This window comes from Zalophus californianus, chromosome 8, assembly GCF_009762305.2.
Source record: "Zalophus californianus isolate mZalCal1 chromosome 8, mZalCal1.pri.v2, whole genome shotgun sequence".
NCBI lineage: Eukaryota > Metazoa > Chordata > Mammalia > Carnivora > Otariidae > Zalophus > Zalophus californianus.
The window spans coordinates 138,924,072-138,951,663 of NC_045602.1; the positions used below are offsets into that span (position 1 = coordinate 138,924,072).

At 57.2% G+C, this 27,592-nt stretch overlaps 2 protein-coding genes across 5 annotated transcripts in view; one reads left to right on the forward strand and one right to left on the reverse strand.

Moving 5' to 3' along the window:
* Window positions 1-121: 121 nt before the first annotated feature.
* Window positions 122-5,681, reverse strand: PSMA7 (proteasome 20S subunit alpha 7). Its single transcript, XM_035729049.1, has 7 exons — window positions 5,473-5,681; window positions 3,399-3,525; window positions 2,730-2,854; window positions 1,961-2,083; window positions 1,377-1,496; window positions 716-778; window positions 122-337 (listed from the first exon to the last, which is right to left on the reverse strand). Exons 1-7 carry the CDS (start codon window positions 5,566-5,568, stop codon window positions 245-247), a joined length of 747 nt encoding a protein of 248 aa, XP_035584942.1. The 5' UTR covers window positions 5,569-5,681; the 3' UTR covers window positions 122-244.
* A 340-nt stretch (window positions 5,682-6,021) lies between these two features.
* SS18L1 (SS18L1 subunit of BAF chromatin remodeling complex) overlaps window positions 6,022-27,592 on the forward strand; it is a 29,140-nt gene continuing 7,569 nt past the window's right edge. For 2 of the 4 annotated variants that reach the window (XR_003524652.2, XM_027622159.1), the window contains exons 1-8: window positions 6,022-6,163; window positions 16,414-16,490; window positions 17,220-17,304; window positions 18,665-18,809; window positions 19,356-19,553; window positions 20,371-20,535; window positions 20,865-20,969; window positions 21,910-22,002. Coding sequence is in view for 3 of the 4 variants with exons in the window: in XM_027622159.1 (XP_027477960.1) it covers window positions 6,095-6,163; window positions 16,414-16,490; window positions 17,220-17,304; window positions 18,665-18,809; window positions 19,356-19,553; window positions 20,371-20,535; window positions 20,865-20,969; window positions 21,910-22,002 (937 nt within the window). In the remaining variant the exon portion in view is untranslated. Of the gene's footprint in view, window positions 6,164-6,543; window positions 6,617-16,413; window positions 16,491-17,219; window positions 17,305-18,664; window positions 18,810-19,355; window positions 19,554-20,370; window positions 20,536-20,864; window positions 20,970-21,909; window positions 22,003-22,535; window positions 26,804-27,592 lie in introns of those variants that run through there. The other 2 variants (XM_027622160.2, XM_027622161.1) reach the window with 2 other exon arrangements.

The following is a 27,592-nucleotide window of genomic DNA, read 5'->3' on the forward strand; positions in this document are numbered from 1 at the left end:
TGGTGACGAGGAACATGAAGGAGAGCTCCCACTAAGGACAGCACTCCCGAGACGCAAGGTGAGGGGAAGACTCCACTCTACGGAGCTGTCATAATTCCACCGAGACACAGATCCTCTTAAGAAAAGGTTAACAAATACGGAAATTTATTGCAGGACACGTGGACAGTAAATGGAATGGAAATGCCTACATATCATTTTCAGAATCATCCATGATCTGAATTTGAAAATCACTAAGATTTCATCATCATGATGCTTTCTTTTGTTTCTTCTTTTCGTTTTCTTCTTTCTCTTTTTCGATCTCAGCAACATATTTTTCAATTTCTTCAGGATTTAAAATCTACCGAAGAAAGTTTACAGTTAGCCCCCAAGCCACACAAGGTGCCCCAGAGCACCAGTGCCGCCTTTGGGGAGGGAACTCTTGGGCTCGGGCCAGACTGCACCTCACAGCTGCTTCTACAGGAAAACCAGGCTGGGTGCACCTGATCCAGGTGACAACAGTCTGAGCCTGCCTGTAGGCAACAGAAAAGCAGAAGCATATCTGCTGGGCTGCTGACAGCTTTTCAGTGTGTCAAGAGCACATCATTTGTGGGGGGCCTTGGGAAAACCTCTCTCCTAGCACTGAAGCTGCAGGACAAGGGTCCCTGCCCCCCCCCCCCCGCCCCCCATCACCAGGAATGCTCCAGAGTGAAAGACAGCAAATAAACTTGGTGATTACCTTGAGGGGTTGATCTCGCCTCATGACAGCCAGTTCAATGTTTTTGCCGCCAGACTGAACCACCTTGGAAGGAAGAGAATAACGTCAGACATGGCCACACAGCTCTGACAGATACCTCAAATACTGCCCTTTAAGGGGAGAGGGTGGGACACCCTGCAGCCCCAGCCCCTTCTTCCACAGAGCAGCTATGCTCACAGCCCTCCCTACCACTAAGCCCCAAAAGCTGGAGCCTAGCCTGGCCTTCTGACACCCCCTCTGCCTCTTTGGCTTTACCTGCCAGCACCTCTGAAGTGCTGGCGCAGCCCAAGGCCTCATGACTCCCAGGCACCGTTTTCCGTTCTAATTCCCCAACCTCAGCAGCAGCAGGAACCTCAGCAAGGCTGGGCGGGCTCTGAGTGGCAGAGTCCACCCCCGGTGGTTCCTGTCCTGCCTCTGCTTCTCCTTACCTGTGTGCTCTCAGACCTGGTCCCTGATCGCTCTGGCCGCGGGAAGGAGCTGCGAGAGCACCGGGGCAGCGTCCAGTCAGAGCACGCCCTCAGGGGCCCAGCGTCACCGCCCACACACTCAGCGCCTCCCCTCCTGCTGCCTGTGCACCAGCTGCCCACTTCTGTGCCCTCCGTCCTGCCTAGCCCAAGCACCAGGTGTTCCAATGCAAACGCACTTCCAGGAGGGCCTTGATAACCAGCTTAATGGTCAGGTCGTCCGTCTCAATGGCTTCATCAGTATAATTCTTCTCTAGAAATTCACGCACAGATTTGGCGCCCCGGCCTATGGCATTGGCCTGAAACAAAAATGTGTCATGTGGTATAAGGCACGACAATCCAGAGCCAGCCCAAGAACGTGGCCATGGCTGCCGAGGCCAGCCATGGGTCTCAGTGAGAGGGAGCCTGGCAGCAGGTAGATTCCAGGCCCTGCTCCGTGGCTTCCTTTCCCAAAGGGCTTTTTGGAACTGGTGCTGATCCTCACCAAGAGTGGGATTCTTTCTCATGAATGAAAACACCTGTGCAATTTGACTTTATGCCACGTATCCCCACGCCTCACTGTGGCTTGGACTTTGTCTCAAAGAGCAAGCGTCATGACGTCTTTGCTCCCATTACCAGCAGAAATATCGTGGAGCAGACAGGTGGTGTGTACATGTGCACAGGAACTGGGAAGACAAGGCCACCTTGAGCCACCAGCTTGGCCTCTGCAACCTCCTTCACTGGCAAGACCACCCGAAGACCCTCTGTCTGGTCAGGGACTCACCTTCCAGGCATGGTATGTCCCTGAAGGGTCAGTCTGATAGAGTCTGGGGGTGCCGTCAAAGTCAAAACCCACAATAAGGGCAGAGATGCCAAACGGCCTGCGCCCGTTGCTCTGTGTATAGCGCTGGTGGGAAAAGGAACATGTTAATGCTACCTTCTCATCATGAAAAGGCCCCCGGAACCCACCCTAAGCAACACACACGGCGTTCAGAAGAGCTGTGGTTTCACTGAGGGGATGGAGATGCTCTCGGGTTATCTGCCACGCAAATGACGAATGAGCCGAGGCCACGGCGCTCAGTCCTCCTGCCCTCTGTGCGTTCTCGCTAAGAGGGGAAAGCTAGACCTGTGAGCGGAACTGTGTCACAGAGCACAACCAAGGCCACTAGAACTACTCTTGACAACAAACACACTTCTCGCTACACTTGGTTTTAAAATGACTAGCGTTTCACCATAAGGTGGGGGTGGCTTTCAGCATCTCCCAAGTGCTGGCTAGCCAGTCACATGGGACATCAAGACAAAAACTACCGTCTCCCTCCAGGACTGTCTCATGCCACTAAATGAGAATAATGCCACCGAAGTGGGTAAGCTGTAGAAAGTTACACTTGTACGAATAAAGAGCAGGACTGTGCACGAAGTCAGGGCAGTCTAATTCCCCTGAAGTGATACGTGCAAACACACACACACAGTAACGTGAACTGCTGGGGCAGGGCCCTCTGCGGCACAGCAGTGACGGCTCTGTAGGCAGGGCCGAGGCCCAGGCGGGGGCCCACCTGCTTCAGACTGGCGACGTAGCGGGTGATGTACTCCACGGTAACTGGGTCCTCCACTGTCAGCCGGTGGCTCTGGCACTCCACCCGGGCCCTGTTGATGACTATCCTCGCGTCAGCAGTGAGCCCTGCAAGAGCAGAGAACGCCCCCTGACGCACGCCTCACCCCCCACTGAGGATGGCCCGGGCCCCGTGGCCAGACAGAAGTTGCACTCGAACCATTCCTCTGACACCTGGCTCTGTGGTCATCTGGGTGCAACGATCGGCCTGTGTGAGCAGCTCAGACAAAGCAAGTCAATCCCTAGTTTAGCTCAGGTGAACTGGGATCTTCCTACAGTGGACCTGCAGGGAGGAGTGCAGGAAGCCACGTAAACGGCAAGAGCACCCTGCACACCCCCAGAGCAGGGTGCCATGGCCATGGAAAGCCAAACCTGTCTCGAGACTCTACGATCCAGTCACGCGCTGGCAACAGCACAGGCCTTGGTCCAGAGGGCACCCCGAGAAAGCATGGTGAAGCCTTTTTTTTGTTTCCACAAGTCCAAATCTACTGTTTTTAAAACGATTTTTAGTTTACCAATTTCCGTATCTTCCAAGAGCAAACCCACCAAGATAGCCTCCAAAGGGCTGATCGTTACTGACCTCTGAAAAATAGGGCACCGGCCTCAGACTCACCTGCGAATGCCATGCAGACGTTGTCATCCAACGCACAGATCTTGCGCACAGTTCTCTCATCCTGCAGCTTGGCCACTGACTTCTTCTCTACGCCCAGAACAACAATGTCCTTTCCCCGCACGCCAACCTTCAATAAAAGTCAACACGGTACTTAAGAAAGTAACAAGAGTTTCTCCCAGGAGGCACAGAACACTAAGCAGATGGTAACCTGGTCCTGGGAACACCCTGGGGCTGGACACCACACCTGCAGATCACGGATGCTGATCCATTTCTGGCAGAGCTAGCCCAGGTGTCATGACCGGGGTGCCCAGTCCTCTGCCTTGAACATACTGATACACAGTTTCAATTACAATATAAGTAACTACTGTATCAAAGAGTCACATACAAGGTTTTTAAGCCCGAAACCCTGACGTTCAAGTCAAATGCTCTGAAGGCAGTGTTTTTGTAGCTGTGAAATTGTACTAAAACCCACCCCACTCCCTCCTACACGATGACACACTGATGTGCACAGCTGTGGGGAAGGCCTGATTTGCTATCAGGCGGCAGGAGAACCGTAACAACTCCTCCTGGGAACTCAACTGCTGTCTGTGATTAGCAGACACTGCAGATGTAAGAGGGGTGTTTTAAAAACGTGGAAAAATCCCCACTGGCCAGTTCACTGTCCCTCATCAGGGCAGGAGCAGATACGAACGGGACAACACTCAGAAGACTAACAAGACTTAGCTGAGAGCAGATTTTCCAACCAGGGTACTATGGGCATTGGGGCTGGCTGATTCTTTGAGGTGGCACTGTCTCCCCACCTGTACCCCTAAAGGTCAGCCAGTAGCACTTCACAGTCTAGGGCAAAGAAAAATGTCTCCACCCACTGCCAAATGCCCCTTGGGGTGCAAAATCCTGCCCCCCCCCCGCCCCCTTGCAGTTGAGAAGTACTGGTTTGCAGTGTTTCAGATTTTGAGGCTGGCTCTCCTGTCTTAAATTCCCTGGGGGGGGGGGGGGGGGGAGACCAGGCCCAGAGACACTGGGAGGATTAAGCAAAGCCAGCCACCCTGGCTGGCCTGAGGGAGTACGAGGGGATGGGGGAACGTCCCAAGCAGCTTCCAGTGCTCTTTAACTTAAGATAGGTCACAAGATGGATTTTGGACCTTAATTTCACAAAAGATTCAGTAAGCAAAAACCCTTTACAATTCAGAGTTATGAATACTTTCTCTCTGTTCTGACTCAAATCTCTGAAACAACAGGTGATAAAAAAAAAAAATAACCAACAAAGACCATCATACAGTTTGACCAGTAAGCAAACCGACAGGTGTCTCAAAGACATCCCGAATTTAAATTTCAAACGGTGGTCAAAATGGCAAGTTTGTGCTCAGATGCCAACAGGAAAATGCATCAACACACCGCCCAACACGGTGGAGGGCTCCCTGGGGCACCGCCGATACACAGAACCCGCTTCCCGTGGTTCCTGAAGCCCACCCGGACCTTGAGGACAGTCCTTTCCCTAGCGCGGGAAGTCCTTAAGTGGGAACCTCACGGGTGCGGTTCCCCTAAGTTGCTCACATAAAGGACTCACTGAGCCCGCCACGAGCCGGCCCTGCTGCTCGGTGCCCGGCACCCGGGCCTCTCTGCTGCCCGAGGTGCACGGGCAGGGCCCAGGGCCGTGCACGGGTGACCCACCAAAATGGCCGTCCCCTAGGCCGCTCCCACACTCTGAACTACCCGAGGAAGAAAAGCACCGCTCCTCCGCAGCTCAGCACGCACCCTGAAACCGCTGGCCAGCACACGTCCACCGCCACCGCCCTCGGGTGAGAGGCCGCCGCCCGGCGGGCAGCGCCAGCAGGCTTCCCTGGGCCCAGCACCCGCGGCTCATAAACGCGCCCCCTCCCGTTTCCTGCAGCACCACCACCGGCTCCCGGGTCCCACTAACGCCGCTGTGCCCACGCCACAAAGCCACCCGAACCGAACGCACCCCTGCGACAAAAGGGGGCCGTCGGCACGGCCGTCCCCAGGCTCCCCGCCGCCCCGCATCCGCCACCGCGACGCCGGGCCCGTGTGCCAGGCCCCGCCGGCCGCCGCTCACCGCGGTCGAGCCCTTCTTCACGGCCTCCTGCGCGTACTCCACTTGGAAGAGGTGGCCGTCGGGCGAGAAGACGGTGATGGCGCGGTCGTAGCTCATGCCGGCGGCGCGCTGGGGCCCGGGAAAAGCGCACACTCACTGCCGCTAGGCCCGCGATTCACGACGCTTCTGCGCCCGCCCGCCCCCGCCGCTGCGCACTGCGCTGCGGGCCTACGGCGGCGTCGGGCGGCGTCGGGCGGCGTCGGGCGGCGTCAGGCGGCGTCGGGCGGACGTGCGCGCGCGCCGGGGCGGGGCCGGGCCGAACCACCGGCGGCCGGGAGCGGGGGGGACGGCGCGGCGGCGGGGGGGCCAGATGCGGGGCGCCGGGCGGCCGTCCGGGGGGTGCCTGCTGGGACTTGGCGGCGGGGGCGGGCGGCGCGCGGGATCGGCGGCGCGGCGGGCCCGGGGGCAGCGCGGGGGTACGCTGGGGCGGGCGAGCCCACGACGCGGCGCCCCCCGCGCCTCCTGCCCCGCCCCCCAGCCCCCCCCCCCCCCGCCTCGCGACTGCGGAGAATGAGCGCCCGGGGCCGCCGAGCGCCGCCGGAGCAGAAGCCCCGAGGATCTCGGGCTGATCCCGCGTGCGACCATGTCGGTGGCTTTCGCGTCCGCCCGGCCGCGAGGCAAAGGGGAGGTCACGCAGCAGACCATCCAGAAGGTGGGCCGGGGCGGGCGCGCGGGGCCGGGGCGTGCGGGGCCGGGGGGCGCGGGGTGGGCGCGGGGCGCGAACAAAGCCGGGGCGCAGCCGACGACCGCGACCCCGCCGGGCCCCCCGCCGCCCGCGCCCGCTCGCCGGGGGCCCGGGCCCGGGGCCCGCCTGGCTGGCGGCGGGGGGCCCGGGCGCTCGGGGTGGCGGGGGGAGGACCCCGGAGTGCCCGCCGCCGGGCCGAGGGGCCCGGACCTGCGAGGCCCCCGCGGGGGCGTGCGGGGGCCGCCGAGTCGGCGGCCCCCGAGCCCTTCCCGGAGCGCGCGGCGCCCCGGGGTCGACCTGCCGGCCACGCTTGGCGGCCCTCACGTGCGTGTCAAATTGTTTTTCAGCGTGACACCCCGGCCAGCCTCCTCACCTAACAGAAACTTTACCGATTCGCTTTACAGCCTTTCCCCGCGTCCTGTAAGTTTGGCCTTGTGGCTCTCCCGAGATAACTCTCACAGGGGTGTGGGGGCATCTTTCACAAGAGCCTGACGCTTTCAAGTCGAGATTTTAAATTTTTTCTGTTTCTCCGTAGAAGACAAGTTCAGAAGGAAATTGGTGTTAGCCATTCCCGTTTGAATTTTCCCATCGTCTTTGGTAGCTGCCCTGATTTCTCCTTCGCCCTCCGGATTGTTGGGTCGCGATGCGCCCTGGTTCTCACTAGCTTCTCCCCCCCCAGGGGGGTCACCTTGATGACCGCGGGCCCCCCTTCCTTAAGGGCCCGCTAGGACCTTGTGTACTTTGTCCTCAGTCTCTTCTCTGTTTGGAGACTACGTTTGGTGCGGTTGGTATTTAACAATGAACCTCAGTAAGCTGTAAACCGTGAAGAGAGGACCTAAGAGGCAGAAACATAGACGGAGAAGTGAACCATGTTTTCTGCTTAGCGAACTCTTAAGTGGTGTGCTCTGCACACGGCACTGCTCAAGGGCTTTGCAGATCTCAACTCATTTAATTTTTTGTGGCAGTTACCATCATCTCTGGTTTACAGACAAGGAAACTGAGATATAGCGAAGCTAAGTGCTTTGCCGGGAGACAAGCCCAGTGGTCTTCTGGAGCCAAGACTTTTGATCCGGGAATGCTTGGCTAGGCAGAGGGTCAGGCGATCCGGCTCAGAGGCACACTTTGGCAATCCAAGGGGGTCCCCTGGCACCTTGGCTTTTTGGAGCTCAGTGTGATGAGCACAGTGACTGTTCCCGAAGCTACCTTTGGTCTAACAGTCATTTAGTTATTTGTACTTTGCACTCACCCTCTAGGATCACTCTCCAAAGTCTCCAAGCAGAAGTGTGTGTGTCAGAGCACTGCTCCCAGACAACAGGTCAGAAAGAGGGAAACCTGCCGACCATTGAAAATGGGTCTTCGGTTCAGGCGCTCATCTGATTTGACCTGATGGGGTTAGCAGTCCCTGTATTTGCCTTGGTGTGTTGGCAGCGCGTGGATGTAGCCAGGGCTCTTGTTGGCAGTCTAGGGGGTGCTCAGAGGTCCATGTCTTACACTCATGCTTAGAGGGTTGAGAGAAACCAGGGGTTCCTTGGGAGCTAGCTTGGTAGTGACAGCGGGAAGTATACAACTTGTCCTTAGGGTGTATTTGAGCAGAAGTTTGTCTCCTCAGCCTTTAAGGTCCACTCAGGTGTTCCCTCCCTCATGCTCTTTTGACAGTAATGTGACGAGTGTCGCATTTTGACAAATTGCCTGGGCTCCTAAGTTTGCAAGTCACTGACTTATGCTTTGTTGCATGCTTTTCCTGGCACAATGCCTGGCACAGTTGGTGCTCAGTATGTACCAGAGCATCTACGATAGTGGTCTTGTCAGTGGAAGCGTCTGGGAAAGGCAGATGTGTGCGTTTTCTATGGCTGCCATAATGTCACAGTAAACTTGGTGGTTTAAAACAGCAGAAATTTATTTTCTCACAGCATGGAGGCCAGATGTCCAAAATTAAGGTGTTGGCGGGGTTGGTGACTTTCTGGGGCTCTCAGGGAGGATCTGCTATATATTTTTTCTCTGAGCTCCTGGTGCTCCTGGCTTGTAGACGCATCACCCCCATCTCTGCTTTGGTCTTCATGTGGTGGTCTCCTCTGTGTCCAAATTTCTCCTCTTTTCTCAAGGTTGCTAGTCAGAGTGTTTAGGGCCCACTTTTCTTCAGTCTGATCTCACCTTAACTTGATCATATCTGCAAAGACCATTATCTCCAAATAAGGCCACATTCGCAGGTACTGGGGATTAAGACCGGAACATGATATCTTGAGAAACACAATGTAACCCATAACAGAGAGCGTGTGGGGTAGGGGTGTTCTAGAGAAGGAAAACCAAGGTGCAAGGGTAGGAAGGGTCTAGAAGATCGAGGGAATTGCAGGTGGTTCCACACGTGGCCTGCGTAGAAGGGTATGGAAGATTGAAGGAGTTAAGGGTGGTCTCACCGGTGGTCTGCATGGAGCAGATCACGGGACCAAAACGGGAAGGGCTGGGAGAGCCAGCCTGCTTTGGGGAGCTGGGGCTGTGTGCCGACGTGGTTTCTCTCATAGTGAGCAAACACCGTTTCGGTGCATGGGAGACGTAGGCAGAACTGCCCTTCTGTGAGAACCACAGGGAATGTGACTTTGCCAGGGCCCCTGAGGTGGAGATGGGCGGTGTATCCCAGCAAACTCCACTGGTCCCTGTACCCGGCTAGGTGGCCTGCAGGCTGGGAGCCGCCCTGGCCACTCTCCCCTGGTTGGGGACCAGGGATTCCCCGCTGGCCAGAGCTGTGCCCCCACTGCCGCAGGAGGGGGTGGGATTGTGGTCATCTCTGTGGGCCATGTGGCTGGGCTTGGGCACACCGGAGGAGGCCCTGCACACCGGGGCTTGGCTGGTATGCAGACCCCTCCTTGTTGCTTGGCACACGTGGTTGCTTAATAAATGTAAGTTTTATTGTTACTGCTTGTGTTGCTTTTCTTAATCCGTTTTCTTGGCTAGAGGGTGGGCACAGCGTCTCGTGTCAGTGCCCCCAGCACGCTGTGCAGCGGGGAGACAGGCGCTGTGGGAGTGGGGTGGAGCTGGTAGACATTTGGGCACCTGGGCTGTCTGCCAGTGCAGGTCCAGTCTAGGAAAGTGAGACCCGCGAGGGCAGGTGCCATGCCTGGGGTCTGAGTCAGGGGCCCCTTTGTCCTCCAGGGCTGGGGGGTCGGGGGCACAGAGGTGAGGGATGGCCATCTAGGTTGGGTGTGGTTGCCATATGCTCTCTCAGACCTGGAATTTGTCTTAAAGAATGGGGGCTAAGTTGGTAAAGATGGTAAACTGGCCATTTTTAACATTACCTGTTGCCCAACTGCAAATGGCTTGTGGATGCCAAGCCCCGCCTTGGCTAATTGTCCTAGGCAGCTGTCACTGAAAGCCTTCTCCCCACTGAGCAGAGCCCCGATCAAGGGAACCACCAGACCTGTTTTCCCATCCTCAGGGACAGGAGGGGGTGGTGTGGGTCGGAGCACAGCCCTGGGGCGGGCGGGAGCCAGGGCCTGGGGTGCTGTTGGTTGGCTTTGTGTGAGGGTGCTGCTCCATGATGCCCTGAGTCAGCCCCTGTGGGGGAAGCGTAAGGAAGCACATTCCCAAGAAGGGAACAGGCCCGTGTTCTCTGCCTGTAAAGCATGGCAACGAGCCCCCCTGCCCCGTGCTCCTCCAGAGACAGCGTTTGCCCTGCCTGCTGCCTGGGCCCCACAGAGCCCCTCAGGCCTGGAGGCTGAGGAAGCATTTGAGGGAAGTGCAGTGGTCGCCGCCGCCAGCATGCATTGGTTTGCCTCACAGTAGCTGTGTTTGCAGCTTCCAGACAGAGGGAGGGGGCGGCAGCCGGGGTTTGCCGCGTGACACTAACGGGTGGTCCCCACTGGCATTCTCGTGGCCCTGGCCCTCTGCCCCTAACCTGTTCCCCAGCCAGCGGGTCCGGGCCTGAGCACCTGCCCTGCGCGCTCGGGGGTCAGAGGGCAGCGGTCCTGGGATCCCCAGGCTGTGAACAAGGAACTGGCACCCCCAGGTCCACAGGTGCGGGAGTTGGGGCGGCCCGGCACTGATGTCCCCAAGTCCTGCAGGACCTGTAGAGGGGTCAGGCCAGTCCTTCCTGCCTCATCTGCAGTGTGCATCCTCACTGCTCACCCTGCCACGTGAACCGTGACACGTCAAAAGCTCCAGGGAGAAGGTGCTGGATGTTGGTGCAGAGAGGGCTCCTGTAACTCAGTCCCGTTCCACTTGGCCAACATGTTTCCTGTGTAGAACTCACAGCTTTGATGGATGTTTCTGTTCCTTTTCAGCTAGAGGTTGCTGGGAGGTGGGGGAACAGTAGGCCCTTGGGTTGAGGGTGAGGATGGGACCCTGTGGAGCTGCAGGGGTCAGGGGAGCCTCCTGGACTCAAATTCTTCCTCACCTGATAGATACCCGGGCTTAACCTTTCTGTGCCTCAGTTTCCTCACTTTATATGTGGATGATGTTGTGAGTTCCTCACAGGCTGTGCTTTTGGCTAAGTAAGGTGACCTGGCACAGGAAGGCGGTTGGCATCCTAACTGAGGGTCTTCAGCCTTTTGAGCAGACACTTGACCAGAATTTATCAGTGGCATTCTGAAAAGGATGTGAGAGGTCCATCCCAGAGGGCAGGTAACCATGGCAAGTCCAGGGTCGTACCGAGAAGAGCATGTGGCTGCTGCATGCGCAAGACCCGAGCGAACATCGCGCATTTGAGAGAACACACACCTCTTCCTTCCGCATGGAAGCTCTCACAGAAGCCAAGTGGTCTTGCTGCCTGTGATGGGCATTTGTAAGCGCTTCCAGCCCTGAAGACAGGAAGGGACTCCTGCGTGCCCTAAGGAAGATAAAAGTGCGTTTGCTGTTGCATTAATGTTAGGCGTGTTTTACTGTGCCTTTAGAATTTTTGGCAATTGGACGTGTGCGTCAAACACAGAGCTAGGAACACAAGGCAGGGGCCGGCTTCTCCCAAGGACACTTTGCATGTGGGCTTTGTGTTTTGTTTTGTTTTTTAAACCCACACACCTAATTCATGTATTCTGCAGTTGGGTCCCATTGGCTTTCCTCAGTCGAGTCTGACACCACTTGCTGACCTCTCATGTATTCCCTGGTGGCTGCCTGTGTGCTAGGAGGGTAGACTGGGAGCCCTGATCCATGAGCAATGTAGCTGCCCTGAGATGGAGTGGGAAGAGGCAGCAGAAGTGCCAAGTGCTGGTTCAGCCACCTGGTGATGCTTAACCAGCTATCCGGTTAGCCAGGGTTCTTCCCTCTTACACCTCAGCCCGCTCCTAGGAACTTCCCTCGTGCGTCCATCCACCGCATGTCGTGGGAGGCAAGCATTGTGGCCCTGTTTGTAGCAGCAGAAGGTCTGAGCCCAAGTGAATCCCATGTGGGATTCTTAGGAAACTTGGGAGCTTTGGGGACAATGAGGTAGAATTTTATATGCTGATATAGAAGAATCTCCAAGATGTCAGAGCAGAAAGGGACCAACGTAGACCAGAAGGAAGAAACTGCTCCACCTGTAGGGAGGAGGGAGTCATATGTCCAAAAAGGAGCAGAGGCTGGCTCACCCTGGTGGCTTTGGGTGGGAAGACCAGAGGGGCAGAAATGAGAGAGGCACTCAGACGAGGACCTCTCACCACCACTCATCAGTCATAACTCGATGTTGACCTCTGGCTCCTCCAGATGGTGTTACCAAGCTCTTGGGTCATCTCTCCTCAGAAGGCCCCCCTTCCCCTCGGGATTGGTCATCTTTCCTTAGGAAGCCTTGCTTCTGGATCAGGTCATCCCTCCTCAGAAAGTCTTGCTTGGGATTGGTCATGTCTCTTTAGGAGGGTCCCCCTTGGGATCAGTCCTCTCTCCTCAGAAAGTATTGCTCAGGATCGGTCATCTCTCCTCAGGAAGCCTCCCCTTGGGATCAGTCATTTCTCCTCAGGAAGTCTCGCTCAGGATTGGCCATCTCCTCAGGAAGCCTTGCTCAGAATTGGTTATGTCTTCTCAGGAAGCCTCCCCTCAGTATTGGTCATCTCTCTTCAGGAAGCCTCTCCTCAGGACTGGTCATCTCTCCTCAGAAAGTCTTACTCGGGATTGGTCATGTCTCCTCAGGAAGGCCCTCCTCGGGATTGGTCATCTCTCCTCAGAAAGTTTTGCTCAGGATCAGGTCATCCCTCCTCAGAAAGTCTCGCTCAGGATTGGTCATCTCTCTTCAGGAAGACCCCCCCCCCACACACACACATCTCAGGATAGGTAATTTCTCCTCAGGAAGTCTTGCTCCAGATTGGTTATCTCTTCTCAAGAAGCCTCCCCTCAGGATTGGTCATCTTTCCTCAGAAAGTCTTACTCAGGATTGGTCATCTCTCCTCAGGAAGCCTCTCCTCAGGATCAGGTCATCCCTCCTCAGAAAGTCTTGCTCAGGATTGGCCATCTCCTCAGGAAGCCTCCTCTTGAGATCAGGTCATCCCTCCTCAGAAAGTCTCGTTCAGGATTGGTCATCTCTCTTCAGGAAGACCCCCCACCCACCCACACATACCTAAGGATAGGTAATTTCTCCTCAGGAAGTCTTGGCTCAGGATTGGTTCTCTCTCCTCGGGAAGCCTCCCCTCAGGATGGGTCATCTCTCTTCAGGAAACCTCCCCTCAGGATTGGTCATATCTCCTCAGAAAGTCTTACTCAGGATTGGTCATGTCTCAGGAAGCCTCGCTCAGGATGGGTCATCTCTCCTCAGGAAGCCTCCCCTCAGGATCAGGTTATCCCTCCTCAGAAAGTCTTGCTCAAGATTGGCCAACTCCTCAGGAAGCTGCCCCTTGAGATCGGGTCATCCCTCCTCAGAAAGTCTCGCTCAGGATTGGTCATCTCTCTTCAGGAGGACACCCCCCCCCCACACACACACACACATACCTCAGGATAGGTAATTTCTCCTCAGGAAGTCTCGCTCAGGATTGGTTCTCTCGCCTCAGGAAACCTCCTCTCAGGATCGGGTCATGCCTTCTCAGAAAGTCTTGTTTGGGACTGGTCATGTCTCCTCAGGAAGGTCCCCCTCGGGATTGGTCATCTTTCCTCAGAAAGTCTTGCTCGGGGTCAGTCATATCTTCTCAGGAAGCCTCCCCTCAGGATCAGTCATTTTTCCTCAGGAAGTCTCGCTCAGGATTGGCCATCTCCTCAGGAACCCTCCCCTTGAGATCGGGTCATCTCTCCTCAAAAAGTCTTACTCGGGATTGGTCATGTCTCCTCCGGAAGCCTCCCCTCTGGATTGAGTCATCCCTCCTCAGAAAGTCTTGCACAAGATTAGTCATGTCTCCTCAGGAAGGCCCCCCTCGGGATCGGTCATCTCTCAGAAAGTCTTGCTCAGGATCAGTCATTTCTCTTCAGGAAGTCTCACTCAGGATTGGCCATCTCCTCAGGAAGCCTCCTCTTGAGATCAGGTCATCCCTTCTCAGAAAGTCTCACTCGGGATTGGTCATCTCTCCAGGAAGACCCCACATACACACACACACCTCAGGATAGGTAATTTCTCCTCAGAAAGTCTCACTCGGGATTGGTCATGTCTCCTCAGGAAGCCTCCCCTCCAGATCAGGCTATTGCTCCTCCACCATTTGCCAACTTCTGGCCTGTGTGGAGGAGCTCAATGCCATGGTTTCTCAGTACATTCTTTGTTAGGATCTCTTTGTCCTCAATGTTTCTGGCAAAGCTGGCCCCTCGGAGAACATTCTAATCTGGAAATTCATATCCTTCAGTTCTGAGAAAACACATTGCAGATTTTTCTCTGTGTTCTCTTTCTGGATGTCCGGGAAGAATTGTTTCTTGCCACTTGGATTGTTTTTCTAATTTTATTGCCTTTTCTGTTTTTTACTTTAGTTTTTTTAATTTGCTTTCTAGGAGTTTTCCTCAACTTTATGTTCCAAGCCGTCCATTGATTGTTTTTTGTTCTGGTGACTATAGAAATAACCCAGAGCTCTGTTTTGTTCTATCTCTGTTGTGTTTAATAGTGTCTTTTACTAACGTCATAATCTTTTTTGCTTCTGGGGACATTAATAATATTTGTGCGCTTCTTTCTTCTTCTTTTTGTAAGTTTCTTTCTGGCATGGTCTTCATCTCCCCCAGGTAAGCCCTCTGTGTCCTTGGCTTGTCTAGATCGCAGGCTTCCCAGGAGCACTTCTCGTTGAGGGCCTGGCCCGGGGCAGGGCTCACATGCTCAGGGTTGGTCTGTGGTGTCACTGGGGGCACTCTCTGGCCTTCAGTACCTTGGCCCTGCCTCATACCTATTCTTGTCGGCCTCCTGCCAGCCTCTGGGTTCCCATGTGGCTGTCTCACAGCTGGCGCCCTGGGGTCTGGTCTGCTCATTCACTTCTCACTTGTTTGCTGTCCTCCAGTTCTGGAACCCTGCTGCTGGCACTGCTGCCTCAGCCCTTCTCTGTTCGCAGCCCTATTTTGTCCCTTACTCACAGGGGTCGCCAGGGTTCAGAGGTCAGGGCATCCAGTCCGCTGTCTTTCACCCACCTTGGCCTGGCCTCTGTTCCTGAGTGTTTTTAACTTAATGGAGATCGTGCCCTGTCCCTTGCTTTTTCCTCTTCTCACCCTTACGGTAGAATGTTTCCTCATGCTTATAAAAACTGTAGGAACGTTTACGATGGCTGGTTTGGCCCCAGTTTGTGTAAGTGACACTGTCATTCACCATTTAGCTTCTCCCCATGTTTGAGTGTTAAGAATGATGCTGAAGTGAGCATCCTGAGCATAAAACATTTCAGGTCAGCGGTGTGTGTCCTTGGAAGCAAATTCCTGCCCAGGAATTTCTGTCAGGGAAGCTGAAGCCTTATAAGGGTGCTTTTAGAGGAAAAGGAGGGTCTTTCATGGTTGTTTCCCTTAATCTGGGCCAAGAGTCGTAACGTGCCCTTTTGCGGTCAGTCCCCCCTGAACCTGCCCACAGGTGGCCGCTGGGCCCACGGTGCCACCCTCCGGTCCTCCCATCTGGGCAGGCTCCTCAGCCGGGGGGGAGTCACTGACCCCCATGCTCTCTGCAGTGGGGACAGGACAGAGCTCTAACTTAAAACAGCGAGAGAGACCGACCCCGGGGTCGCACAGGTCGCTTGCAGGGCCTCAGGATGGACTTGGCCTTGCAGCAGGGTGGGGCCAGGCCCTCTGCGCCTTGGTCTCCCCTCCATGGACAGGTTTGGGCCCCAAGCTCTGTAGGAGCAGGACTCTGAGGTCAGAGGGCAGTGAGGGGCTGACGGTGCCCAGGGAGGAAGGGTAGGTGCCCCTCGAGCGGGTGGTAAGCAGGTGGGCCCCTCCTCTCACTCAGGGGCCTGCAGAGCTGAGCTTGCCCAGAAGCACCTGCACCGCGGGGACCAGGCACAATTTGTGGAGGGCAGAACGCATAGATTTTTCTTTTAGCACAAGTTTCTGAATAAAGACCTCTTTGTGGAAAGCAGCGTTTGCCTTGGGCCCAGTTCTGCCTCTCCTTGCAGAGGGCAGAAGCTGGTTGCATGCACAGGTGGTGACTGAGCCGAATCTTCTCTTCACAGCCGGGTGGAGAAGGGTGTGCACTGTGCCCTCCCTAGTCCTGAGTGCTGACCAGACCCCGGGCCGCCAGGGTGGGCTGCCCAGGGCTGCCTGGTCCTACCCCCCACCTCCGCCGGCGCAGCCCTACTGTGCTTCCGCTCCTCCCGTTAGGCCCTCCTCCCTCTCGTACTTCTTCCTCATGTCCTCCTGGGTGTCCCCAGGCCATCGCAGGGGCTGCCCGCCAGGTGGCCAGCCTGAAAAGCCGGCTCTTTTGGGTCTTTGTGATGCTCTGCGGGGCTGTGAGCGGCCTCTCTCAGGAGGGACTGCTTGTGTGGCCATGATGTGGGGCTCTCCAGACAGGAACTTAGCGCTCCAGGGCCCACCGTAGCTGGCAAATGCACTGTGGTCAGGGCCCTAGACAATGGGGAGTCCTGTGGGCTGTGGGTTTTCCTCTGCTGCGTGAGAGAACCTGGAACCTGCCCCTGGGTTTGTGGGGGGGACGGACCCTGACACGTGGGAGGCCATGCTTAGCACCAGGGTGTGGGAAATGTTCGGTCCTGCTGGCCAGGGCGATATGGAAGGGTTAGCGTTCTCTCTCTAGAACACCTGCACGCTGGTGACAGTTACCATTGCGCACCTGATGGAGTGACTCCGGCAGGCGCCCCGTTGTAACCCCCCGGCCCCCGGCTGGACACCGCAGACACATCTGTATCCTGTGTTCACGTCTGCTTCCCCTTCAGATGCTGGATGAGAACCACCACCTGATACAGTGTATCCTGGACTACCAGAGCAAGGGCAAGACGGCCGAGTGCACCCAGTAAGTGGCCGTCGGGCTATGGACGTCACCCTCAGAGGATGGCTCCCCAAGGAGGGGGAGAAGGTTTGGAGGGACATGAAAGTGTGGGAGGAGAGGGTACCACTGGTGGACACGCCGGGGCACAGTGAGCTCCTCCGGGTGGGACCTTGTGTGACCCCCGCCCCAGGGCTGGATGCAGAGTAGGGGCATGAGCCAGCTGTCTGAGGCCCCCAGAGGTGTGACGCGTGTGAGCAGCCACCACGTGCCTGGGGGCTGTCCCCACCCCACCCCCCGGCCTGTTTGGGGAAACCTCTTCAGGGGTGCGGAGGTTCCGAGTCCGCCTGGTGTCAGGGTCCGATGGAGGAGGCCTCGTTCTCTGGTAGCCCTTCCTGTGTCTCCCTCAGTCTCTGTCTTGGGCCTCCTCGTGCCTCCTCGTGCCTCCTCGTGCCTTCTGCCCCCCCCCCACTCCCATCCTCTGAACAGGTCTGCTGACACCTCTCCCTTGGCCACCACCTTGGGGTCTTTCAGCGTGTTGTCATCAGACAGGATCCCGCTCAGGACTCAGGCTGGACCCTGTTCCCTGCCTGGCCCTGTCCTGGACCACAGAGCACTCTTGCTTGCCCTGTCCCTGGGCATTGTCGGGGGTCCACATCCCCCGGGGGCTTGGCTGCAAGGCCAGGCTGCCCTGGGTGAACGTTGTCGGATGGGCCTGCAGCCTCCTCTGCCTCACCGTGTGCCCCCGAACTGCAGGTACCAGCAGATCCTGCACCGGAACCTGGTCTACCTGGCCACGATCGCGGACTCCAACCAGAACATGCAGTCCCTGCTCCCCGCCGTGAGTGCCCACACACGGGGGACAGTGGGCCCCACCCTTGCCCAGCACAGTCAGGCACGGCCTCAGACTGCCAGTTCGGGGAGCAGATGTCTGAGCGCGTTACCTGGAGTAACCAAGTAACAGAGGCATGGGAAGGGGGCGGGAGGCCAGTCAGACAGAGTCTGAAGTGCACTGGTCAGAATCGTGACATCAGTTTCTTTAGCAAAGGGAGGTGACCCCGAGGAGCCAAACCTAGAAATGGTGGGAGGCGGGTCTCAGGAGGACAGGAAGTGGCGCAGGGGATTCTCGCTCTTTATCACGGGCCCTGTGAGCGATTGGAACGGTGGTGGCCCAGGAACGTATACTGCTCTGATTTAGCAGCAAAACTGTACCCAGTGCAGGGATACTTTCAGTGTCAGTGTAAATGGTTTAGTGTCTAACTTTTTTAAATCCATTTTCCCCAAATCAAATTGCTGCAAAGGCAAGGTCCGGCAGTGGCTGCCTCCTGCCTGGAGAATAGGAAGGCACAGCCCCAAGAGGGCCCGGCCCGCGTTGACCGTGGTGGACACGGAGGTTTCAGGACAGACCTGTCACCGGGAACAGCTTATCCCTCGATGCCCCCAAGTCCCCTGGAAAGTGACAGCATAAGTGACAGGAAGTGTTTTGCTGATAAAATCGTTAAACCAACTTGATTGGCTATGAAATTGCGACTCCTCACCCTAGAGATACCAGTGGATCCTGGGGGGAACTTTGTTTTCTCAGCCGGGTCTAGGCAGCATATGTGTCCAACACGTCGGAGCTGCTGTTTGGTCTGGATCTAGGAGATGAGGGTGCAGGGGTCACTCAGTCCCGTCACCCTCCACATCCTGATCAGAGTTGGGCTTGCAGCAGCTGGCAGGGCACATGGAGATGAGGAGCAATGGGAATATGCCAATGCTAAGACACAGGGCAGTCAGTGCAAAGGCCCTTGGGCGTGGGGTGGTGTGGATGCGGGACACACAGAACCCTGGCCAGCTGAGGCCAAGGGGGAGGGGCAGGGCTGTGGAGTGAGATGAGGTAGATGCGGTCTGGTGGGCTGGCAAGGTGGCTCCCTGTAGCCCCAATAAAGAGGACCTATCTTTGAATCTCCAAGTTTGTGTTGATTTAAGTTCTGAACGTTCACACAAGAATGCTTGGTGTATCGTGTCCTTGGTCTGAGATGTTTGGGCCTAGTCATCCACAGTCATCTGATCAAATGTGAGAGCAGCAGGGGATTAGAGACCTTTGCCAAGCGGCCATGAAGTGGAGGGGTAGATCTCGTGGGCTGCCAAACCCCTGGAGGGCTTCAGGCGGTTGTTCTCTGGGTTAACCATCCTCCCTGTTGCCTCCCTGTTGCCTGTAGCCGCCAACCCAGAACATGAACCTGGGCCCCGGAGCGCTGTCCCAGAGCGGCTCCAGCCAGGGCCTACACTCCCAGGGCAGCCTCAGCGATGCCATTGGCACGGGCCTGCCCCCGTCCTCCCTCATGCAGGGCCAGATCGGTAACGGTGAGTAGCCCTGAGCCCTTTGGGGTGGGGGTTGGTTCCTGGCAGCGTGTCACCCACTCAGGCTTCCAGGTGACTGGCTGTCTCAGCAGGGTACCCCATGCCCTGCAGAGCTAAGTGTGGGACCTCTCTCCTCCCAGAGGTCCTGGCTGCTGGTCAGCTGCCATGCCCGGGCGCCCGAGCACGGGGCGGGGGGTAACGTGCAAAGGGAATAAAGCACTCTAGATCCTCTACTCTGCTTTGACACGGCCCAATTATGGCCACCTCAAATCGACGTGTGGGGTTCCATGTGGATTTTTTAAACAAGAACAGAAAGGTTACCTTTGGAGTGAGAACTATCAGTAGCCGGTGGGATAGCGAACGGGCGAGACCTCTACATGGTCGGCATGTGTGCTTGTTTCTTTGTTCATCACTTACTCGTTTACTTCATTTGTGGTGCTGTTGACCATGGGTTAGCCTCCCTCCCCACGATCACGTGAAGGAACTCGGGATATCTAGCAACAAGGCTGGTCTTCCATGGAGTCAAGGCCCTCCTTGTGCTCCTGGCAGGTCCAAACCACGTATCCATGCAGCAGACAGCTCAGAGCACGCTGCCCACCACCTCCATGAGTATGTCAGGCAGCGGCCACGGCTCAGGGCCTGGCTACAGCCACTCGGGACCCGCCTCGCAGAGCGTGCCCCTGCAGGGCCAGGGCGCCATCGGCAACTACGTGTCACGGGCCAACATCAACATGCAGTCCAACCCAGGTACCACCCTGTCCACGCTAGGGCACCCCCCCAGCCCCCAGGACTCCTACCCAACCCCGGGACGGTCCCTGGGGCCCTCTGAAATGTGTGCAGGCTGTGTACAAGGTGCTAGGGGCTTCTGAAGTGCTGCGGACCCTGGGTCTGGCTCTGGAGGGATTCCCACTGTTCCCTATGGCAGCTCCAGGGAAGGCTCTGCCGAGGGGACAGAGCCAGGCTCACCCAGGATGGGGGGCGGCATAGGCAGGGTACGGGACCACAGATGCTGGGGCACGGGGTCCCCGCGGGCCAGGCACGGGGCGCTGAGCGCCAGGTAGCATCGGGCCCAAATGGAGATGTCCCAGAGTGTCAGGCACCGGAGTTCAAAGGCTTAATACAGAAAAGGGAGAACACGCAGCATGTCTTCCGTTTATTTTTACTATCAGTTATATACCGAAAACGAGGATATTTTGGATATAATGAGTCAAATAAAATATATTACTAAAATAGATTTCACCTGTTTCCTTCTATTTTTTGATATGGTTCTCCTCCCATCCCATCGGATAATGCTGCTCTAGTGGGTTCTGAGCAGGGGCGGCACGACTGGACAGGCCAAGGGGCAGAGGCCGCCCACCAAGAGCCTTAGAGGCCCAAGTCTTGGGGGCGGGCCCAGGCCTCGCTCCTCCGGGACCAGCCTTGGGGATTTGGGAGGACAGGACTCATGTTTTTCCCGTGCGCGGAGGAGGCCTGGGAGAAGGGTGCCGTCGGGGTCTGGGGTGAGGGGTGCGGGTGCCCACCCGGGGAGCTTCTCGGGGTTATTCGGGTCTGTCGTGTCGCCCAGTGTCCATGATGCACCAGCAGGCAGCCTCGTCCCACTACAACTCGGCACAGGGCGGGAGCCAGCACTACCAGGGCCAGTCGTCCATCGCCATGATGGGCCAGAGCGGCCAGGGAAGCAGCATGATGGGACAGCGGCCCATGGCGCCCTATCGGCCCTCCCAGCAAGGTAATGCCCGTGCCGTGCCGTTCTCCCTGAGAAGCTGCACATTCCTTAGTATTGAACGAGAAGACTGGGGGTCCGGAGCCAGATGGGGCTCACGGAACATGGAGGGTTGAAAGCCAGTGCTGCTCCTGGAGGCGGGCCAGGCTCGAGCCGCCGTAGGGGGCGGAGTCGGGCGCTGTAGGGGCTGGGGCGGTCGTGTTTGTAAGTACCAAGTCCAGGGTACCCAGGGCTGGACGTGGGAGAGAATTTCCGGGGGGGGGGGCGTCGAGGGGGTCCTCCTGAAACAGAAGAATGTCCTGAGTTAACGTCCCATGTGCGCTGCCTGCCCCCAGGGTCGTCCCAGCAGTACCTGGGCCAGGAGGAGTACTACGGTGGCGAGCAGTATGGCCACAGCCAGGCCGCCTCGGAGCCCATGAGCCAGCAGTACTACCCTGACGGTGAGGCCCGCGCCCGCGCTGGTGGGCAACAGCAGGGTCACGGAGGCTACTGACCACTGCTCTCCGCGCACTGCCATTCAGACCTGCCGCCCTGACTTCTGCCAGCACAGCCTCCAGAGTCCCCGCACCCGAGTGTGTTTGGGGATGAGGGTGAGGGCTGGTCTGGCAGCGGGCCGGGGCTGGTCTCTGCCAAGAGAAGCTTCTGGCTTAGGCCACAGCTGCTCACAGACTTGAGGCTCCTCGCCTCCCTTCCAAAGGGCAGTAGGGGTTACAGCTGGGATGAATAGGTGCATAAAACTGTTTCAAAAGAGGGACCCAAGCGTCATTGTGAAACGCCTTCAGGAAGGGGACAAAGCTGAGCTGGCTGTTTGTAGCTGCTGCTCAGTCTCTGCAGATGGTTTTCCTTCGACGCTCACCTTTCAGTCATTTTAAATCGTCTCAGGGTTTGTGGAGGTGGTATAGAGGATGGGTGGGATTTGGGGAGGGGGGCGACACTAGCCAGGGAGCATATGTGAGGTGGGGGGCGCTGAGGCCAGCACAGGGCTGCCCCCCCATGGAACAGCGGCAAAGTCCTCCTGAGGGTGCACGGCGCCCCCCAGCAGACCCCCCGGGAGCCGGCAGCCCCCCAGCAGACCCCCCGGGAGCCGACAGCAGATGGCAGTGCAGGCGGAGCTTGTCATGTGTTGGGCACTGGATACACCCTCCCTGCGTACTCCGTGACTGATGGACTCCTCGTGCTCACCCCACAAGTAGGGTGGTGGTTTGCATCTTAAAGGGAGGAACGGAGGCCAGGAGGTGGTAGGAAGCTTCTTCGTGGGCGTAGTGCAGGGAAAATGGATCCAGGTCCAGGTCTGGACGTTCCTGAGCCGACAGCATTGCCCGTTCAGTTTACGGCTGTCTGGGCCTCCGCTGACTGCACGTGGCCTCTGTTTGCCTGCAGGACACGGCGACTACGCCTACCAGCAGTCATCCTACACGGAGCAGAGCTACGACCGGTCCTTTGAGGAGCCCGCACAGCACTACTATGAGGGCGGTAAGGAGCGCAAGGGCCGCGCGGCGAGCTCCGAGTCAGACACACACCCGCAACAGGTGGCGCAGGGCTGTGTGGGGCCGCACATACTCGCGGAGGCGGCAAATGCAGGCCACAGAACGCATCCCCGTTCATGACGCAGGTGGGCGGAGGGGGCTTGACAGGCCGCATGGGGGTCGCAGGGGCCCAGACTCCACCATCGGGCTCGGCTGGGCAGCTTGGGGCTTGTGAGCTCGGCTGAATGCCCTCAGGAGCTCCAGACCCGGTCGGGGCGGCTCAGGCGCCGCGCGCCCCTCCTGAGCCAGCCGGGCAGTGCCCATGGACTGTGTAGCTTCCTTGTGTTCAGCCCGGGCATTTCTTCCAACACCTGCTGGCCAGATAAAGCCTGCAGCAGCCGCCACCCCTACCCCGGCATTCCTCAGTGGTGCTGCCCTGGGGGCTGTCCGGCAGAGGTGGCGTGAGGCAGTGAGGAGAGAGGCCGGCCGTAGCAACAGAAAGCCCGTGACTGGCACGCACCTGTTTCCCCCGCTGCAAAGACTCCCACCTGTGCCACCGTCCGGCCTCCAGCGTGAGGTCAGCACACACAACTGGGGAGAAATCTGCACATCCGCTTCTCGGCAGGGTCCCCGGAGAGCAAAGGTACTTCCCCCTGTCCTTGGGAGACCCCAAGAGAAGAGAAAACCTTAAAGTCATAGGCAGCGGGCTCAGCCCTGGCTTCCCGGTCCGGGCGTCAGAAGTGGGCACGGTGTGAGGGTTGGTAGCAGGGCCCCCGGGGAAGGAAACACGAGCAAGGTACATGAGATGGGCAGGCAGCTTGTGAATCCACATGTTTTGGGTGGCTTTTTAAAAGAGTTACACTAAAAATACAACAAAATTTGCCATTGAAACCATTTCTGAGTGTATAGTTGAGTAGCATGAAATGCATCCACATCGTCCGTCTCCAGAACTCGCCCCCGTCAGACCCTGGCTCCCGGGCCGCCCCCAGCACCCACTGCTCTCCTGTCTGTCCGTGCATGTGATGAGCCTAGGTCCTTACGTAAGTGGGACCCTACATGTTTGTCATTCTGACCGGCCTGTGTCGCTGGGGCGTGACATCCTTGAGTTCGTGTGTGTGGTAGCAGGTGTCAGGACTCCCTTTTCGAGGCAGAATTGTACTCTGTTGTGTGGATGCACCATGGTTTGCTCAGCCATTCAACTGTCAACGGACACTTTTGAGTCACTTCTATCTCTTGGCTGTTGTGAATCCTGCTGCTGGCAGCGTGGGTGTGCAGATCTGTCTTTGAGTCCCTGCTTTCATTTCCTTTGTGTTAACGCCCAGGAGTAGAGTTATGGATCATAGGGTGATTCTGTGCTTAATTATTTGAAGAACTGCCATATGGTTTTAAACGCACAGTTTTGTTTTTTAGTTACAATGTTAGGAGATTATAGGACATTTGGAGACTACAGGAGAATCGCCCAGAAGGCTGTGCTGGGGTCAGTTACAAGTGTTTCCCAGCAATGGCTTCCCATGTCCCCACGTTTGGGTACCACTCGCTGACATGGCTCAGACCCAGCCTTCTTGTCGCGGGGAGTCTGGCTCTGAGACCCCGAGATGGCCTGTGTCTGGTGCAGTCACCCAGTGAGGCAGGTCTTCCCCCGACCCCAGCAGCTGCCTATGTTGGCCCCTCCTGTTCCCAAAGCTGGTGCAGTGACCTGGCTGTCACCCCTGGCTGGATTTGAAGCCTGATAATGGATATAGAACGAGAGAACCAAAACATACCAGCCATCTCAAAGTGAAATTATTTGTGGGTAATTCGATGTTCCTTATTATTCTTAGGAACTGATTAAGTGTTGGCCACTCGTAGTGAACAGGTGACGCTTTCTTCCCGCCTTCTCAGTCACCACACCTTTCCTTGCTCTTGCTTTCTGTTGACGACCACAGTAAACTCTGACCCCACCTGTGACCACCTTGGCCCTTCCCCCATCCACACGGTTACCCCAAATACTGTTCTTCTCCAGTCAAACCTAGGCTGCTTTCCATCTCAGCGTCCACTGTGGAAGACGGGTGTCAGCAAACATTCTCTGTGTGCATCACATCCCCTCCCCTCAGACCGTTCCCGAGACAGGACACTGGCCTGATGGCAACTTTGCGGTGCTTGACTGTGCTGGCCGGCCCATGTTACTGACATGCGTACAGGAGGTTCAAGGGACCTCAGACTGATGTGATGTGCCCGTGCCGGGCAGCAGAACCCAAGCAGCCTCCCTGGATGGTGCTTGGACAGGGCGCGTGAGGGGGCGCCCCTCACAGCGGGAGACCTGTGGAGAGGCTGCGGCCAGGGGCCACGCTCCAGAGGGGACATCCCGGGGGGAGTGCTCCTGTGCTGGGGAGAGCACTCAGCAGCCTGGCTCCGGCCCAGCGGCCCATTGCTGCAGGGCACTGACCCGCCGCCTGTAGCTAGCAGCTGCTGGTGACATTTAACCAGGTACACCAAGCAGGGGAGCCCTACGTGGCTAAAAACCTGTGTGTCTGGGCCATTTTAAATACAATTCAGTGTGTAAAAGGTAGAGTTTGGCGTGCTCAGGTGTCTGCACTGCTGTTCTCAGCCTACCGGGAAGAGGTGCACCACCCCGGGGCCATCTGGAGCTTCTCCCTACAAGCGCTCCTCCATCAGCCCTGCCCTCTCCCCCCCTCCCTGGATGCCAGTGCTCAGCCTTCCCCACCAGGAGGGGCCTCTGCTTACCTCCAGCACTGCTTTGTCCAAGTGAGGGTCCGAGGCAGAAACCATTGCCCCGAAGACAAGCTCAGGATGTGCCTTTTGAACTTCGAAGTGCACATTTTTATACCTTCATTTTTGGGTTACACGTTCTTGCCTTCCGTGATTGATGGAAAGTTTGCCAGAACACTTAGTAACCTCTTCTAAGGCAAGTGTGGCAGATGGCATGGTTTCCTCCTGAATCTGGAAGCGTTTTGTTCCATCTTGATAATTGGACCCCTACTTGGGACTCCCCAGACTTGTGTTACGAGGCCAGGTCACCCCACAGTGGGTGGCACTGCCAGGTCTTGTGTGAGAGGTGGATGGTGGTGTGCTTTGAGAAGACAGATGTGCATGAGTGGCCTGTGGCCCCGCGGAGGTGGAGGGTGTCGAGTGGAAACAATGAGGGGATGGAAGGAAGCCAGAATAAAGACGTGTCCAGGAATCACGTTAATCCCACAGCAGGATGCGGAGCCTTGTGGAGCACAGGTGGCTGGTGCTGGGGTTTTCACGGGAGGTGGCATCTGACAGGAGCCCTGTGTGGTCCCCCGGAATGAGAGGGCGCTGGCGTACAGAGGGCCGGTGCCAAGAAGGGGCCAGGGCACGGTAGGCCAAGCCGGGCAGGATCAGGGAATGAGGGGCCGACTGAGCCAGACAGACCCAGGTCACCGTCAGGGGCCCTGCCGAGCACGCCGCGGACGCTTGGGCATCCTGTTGCACTTCGTCACTGTGAGGTTTGCAGTAGCAAAGACTGGACGGAGCCTGCATCCACCGTGACGTGCCCACCGGTCACTGTGTCTGTTAAAAGCAGCAGAGCTCCCTGTGGGCTGCTGTGGCCGATTCTCCTGGATTGTGCCAGGTGCTCAGGCCAGGTGCCGAGGACCAGGGTGTCAGAGGTGCTGCCTGTGTGTGAGACCATACCTGTTTGCACGTGCACCCCCTAAACAAATTCTGGAAAGATTCCCAGGACACCAGTAGGAATGGCAGTGGGTGGGGGACGGGGCTGGGGACCCGGCAGGGCTGGAGGTAGCCTTCTTCCCTGAACCTCTTGAAGGGGGGGCTGCATTCACTTTTACATTTCTCAGTCACATGAACCTATCTGCCTGTGCAGAAGTTAAATTTAAAAATATTAAACATTACTGGCTGTCCCTGAAAATCCAAGTAGCCTGACCTTGTGGCCGTGCAGACCATCCACGCCCCCGAGCCCCGTGGTCACAGCGCTGTCGTCTTGGGTGTCCCCAGGGTCTTGCCCCATGAGACCGGTTCCCCACCTGTGGGTGAACATTCAGAAAAGCAGGGACAGCGACTCTTCCTGGATCAGCCCGCACGTGTCCCTGAGGCACATCCTTGTTTCGAGAAGTAGTTTTTATCGAATGCGTCTGTGAACCGATAGGTCGCTGGTTCCCGTGACTGTTTTGTGTCCACGTTCCTCATGCGGGCCCCCTTTCTACTGGGTTTGACTCTGGCGAAGGGAAGGTTTTCCGTGGTATGTGGGAGCAGAGCTTTGGTTCTCAGAGGCATCCTCGCTAACATTGATTGCACACCTACTGTGTGCCAGGCTGCAGCTGGGCAGGTGCATGTGAATGAACTCCTTTATTGATTACCATATAAAAAGCAAAAGGGGCTAGAAGGCTGAGAATACTCAGACTGGAACATCTGAAGCCCTGGAGAACCCCACCGTGTCTCTGCCGCCCTCGTCAGCTAAGATACACACCATGCACCGGGGTCCGCGCCGCCCTGCGGCAACTGCACCGGCTGGAAGGAAGGGCTGGGAGGAAGGAGCCCTCAGAGCTCAGGGCCTCCCGGGGCGGGGAGCAAGGAGCACCTGCGGAGACGCGGTGGGTGTGCAGGATCCGCAGGGGGGGCTCGCCCTGGAGTCAGAGTGCTGGTGCGCTTGCTCTTCCTCGTGGCTGCAGTTCAAGTTCCCGTGGAGGGTACAAGCCTTTACAGCAAACCCATAGCTCTCGGTAAGGCTGCTCCTTAAAAACTACGTCTCCAGGATCTGCTTGTGTGTGTGTGGTTTTTAAGATTTTATTTCTTTGACAGAGAGACAGCGAGAGAGGGAACACAAGCAGGGGGAGCAGCAGAGGGAGAGGGAGAAGCAGGCTTCCCACCGAGCAGGGAGCCAGATGTGGGGCTCGATCCCAGGACACTGAGATCATGACCTGAGCCGAAGGCAGACGCTTAACGACTGAGCCACCCAGGCTCTGGGACAAGTTTTGATTAAAAGAAAGAAAGAGCCAGCTGTAATAGTCCCCTCCCCCATTCTCAGTCTGGCTTCCCGCAGTCTCAGTGACAGGGTCCCCCTGGCGCAGGGTCAGAAGGCCAGGGGCACCCCCGCGCCACGTCACCCGCCCGCGTCGCTCACGTCGCTTCATCCCGTCCTCACCTGTCACGGGAGGGTGAGCACAGGACGAGAAGCTGTTTTCCGAGCCAGAGGCCACATTCACACAACTTTCATCACCGACAGCCTGATAGCTGTCCTGTGTCCTCCGCGGTTACCGACACTCCCTGGCTGTGCCCAGGTCATCACTGACCCTGGACCACGGGTGCATGCGTGTGTGCGTGCGGAGGAGAGCACACGGCGCGTGCAGGCTGTGGCTCTGCCCTCGGCCTCGGGGTCCACGGGGTCTGCGATGGATTCCCCCACAGAGAAGGGGGTTGCCATTTCTGGACCGGCCATTCGTCTGCTGTGGGGTGTTGCAGGCGAGTGAAGGCCCCTGGTCCCCCCCACACCCCTCCTGCTGGAGAACTGGGTCTTTCACAGATTCAGGACTGAACTTACGACAAATTAAAGCCGGTGCACTTGGCACAGTTGAGGAACAAAGGCCTTTTCAAAAGAAAATGAAACTAGACTTAAG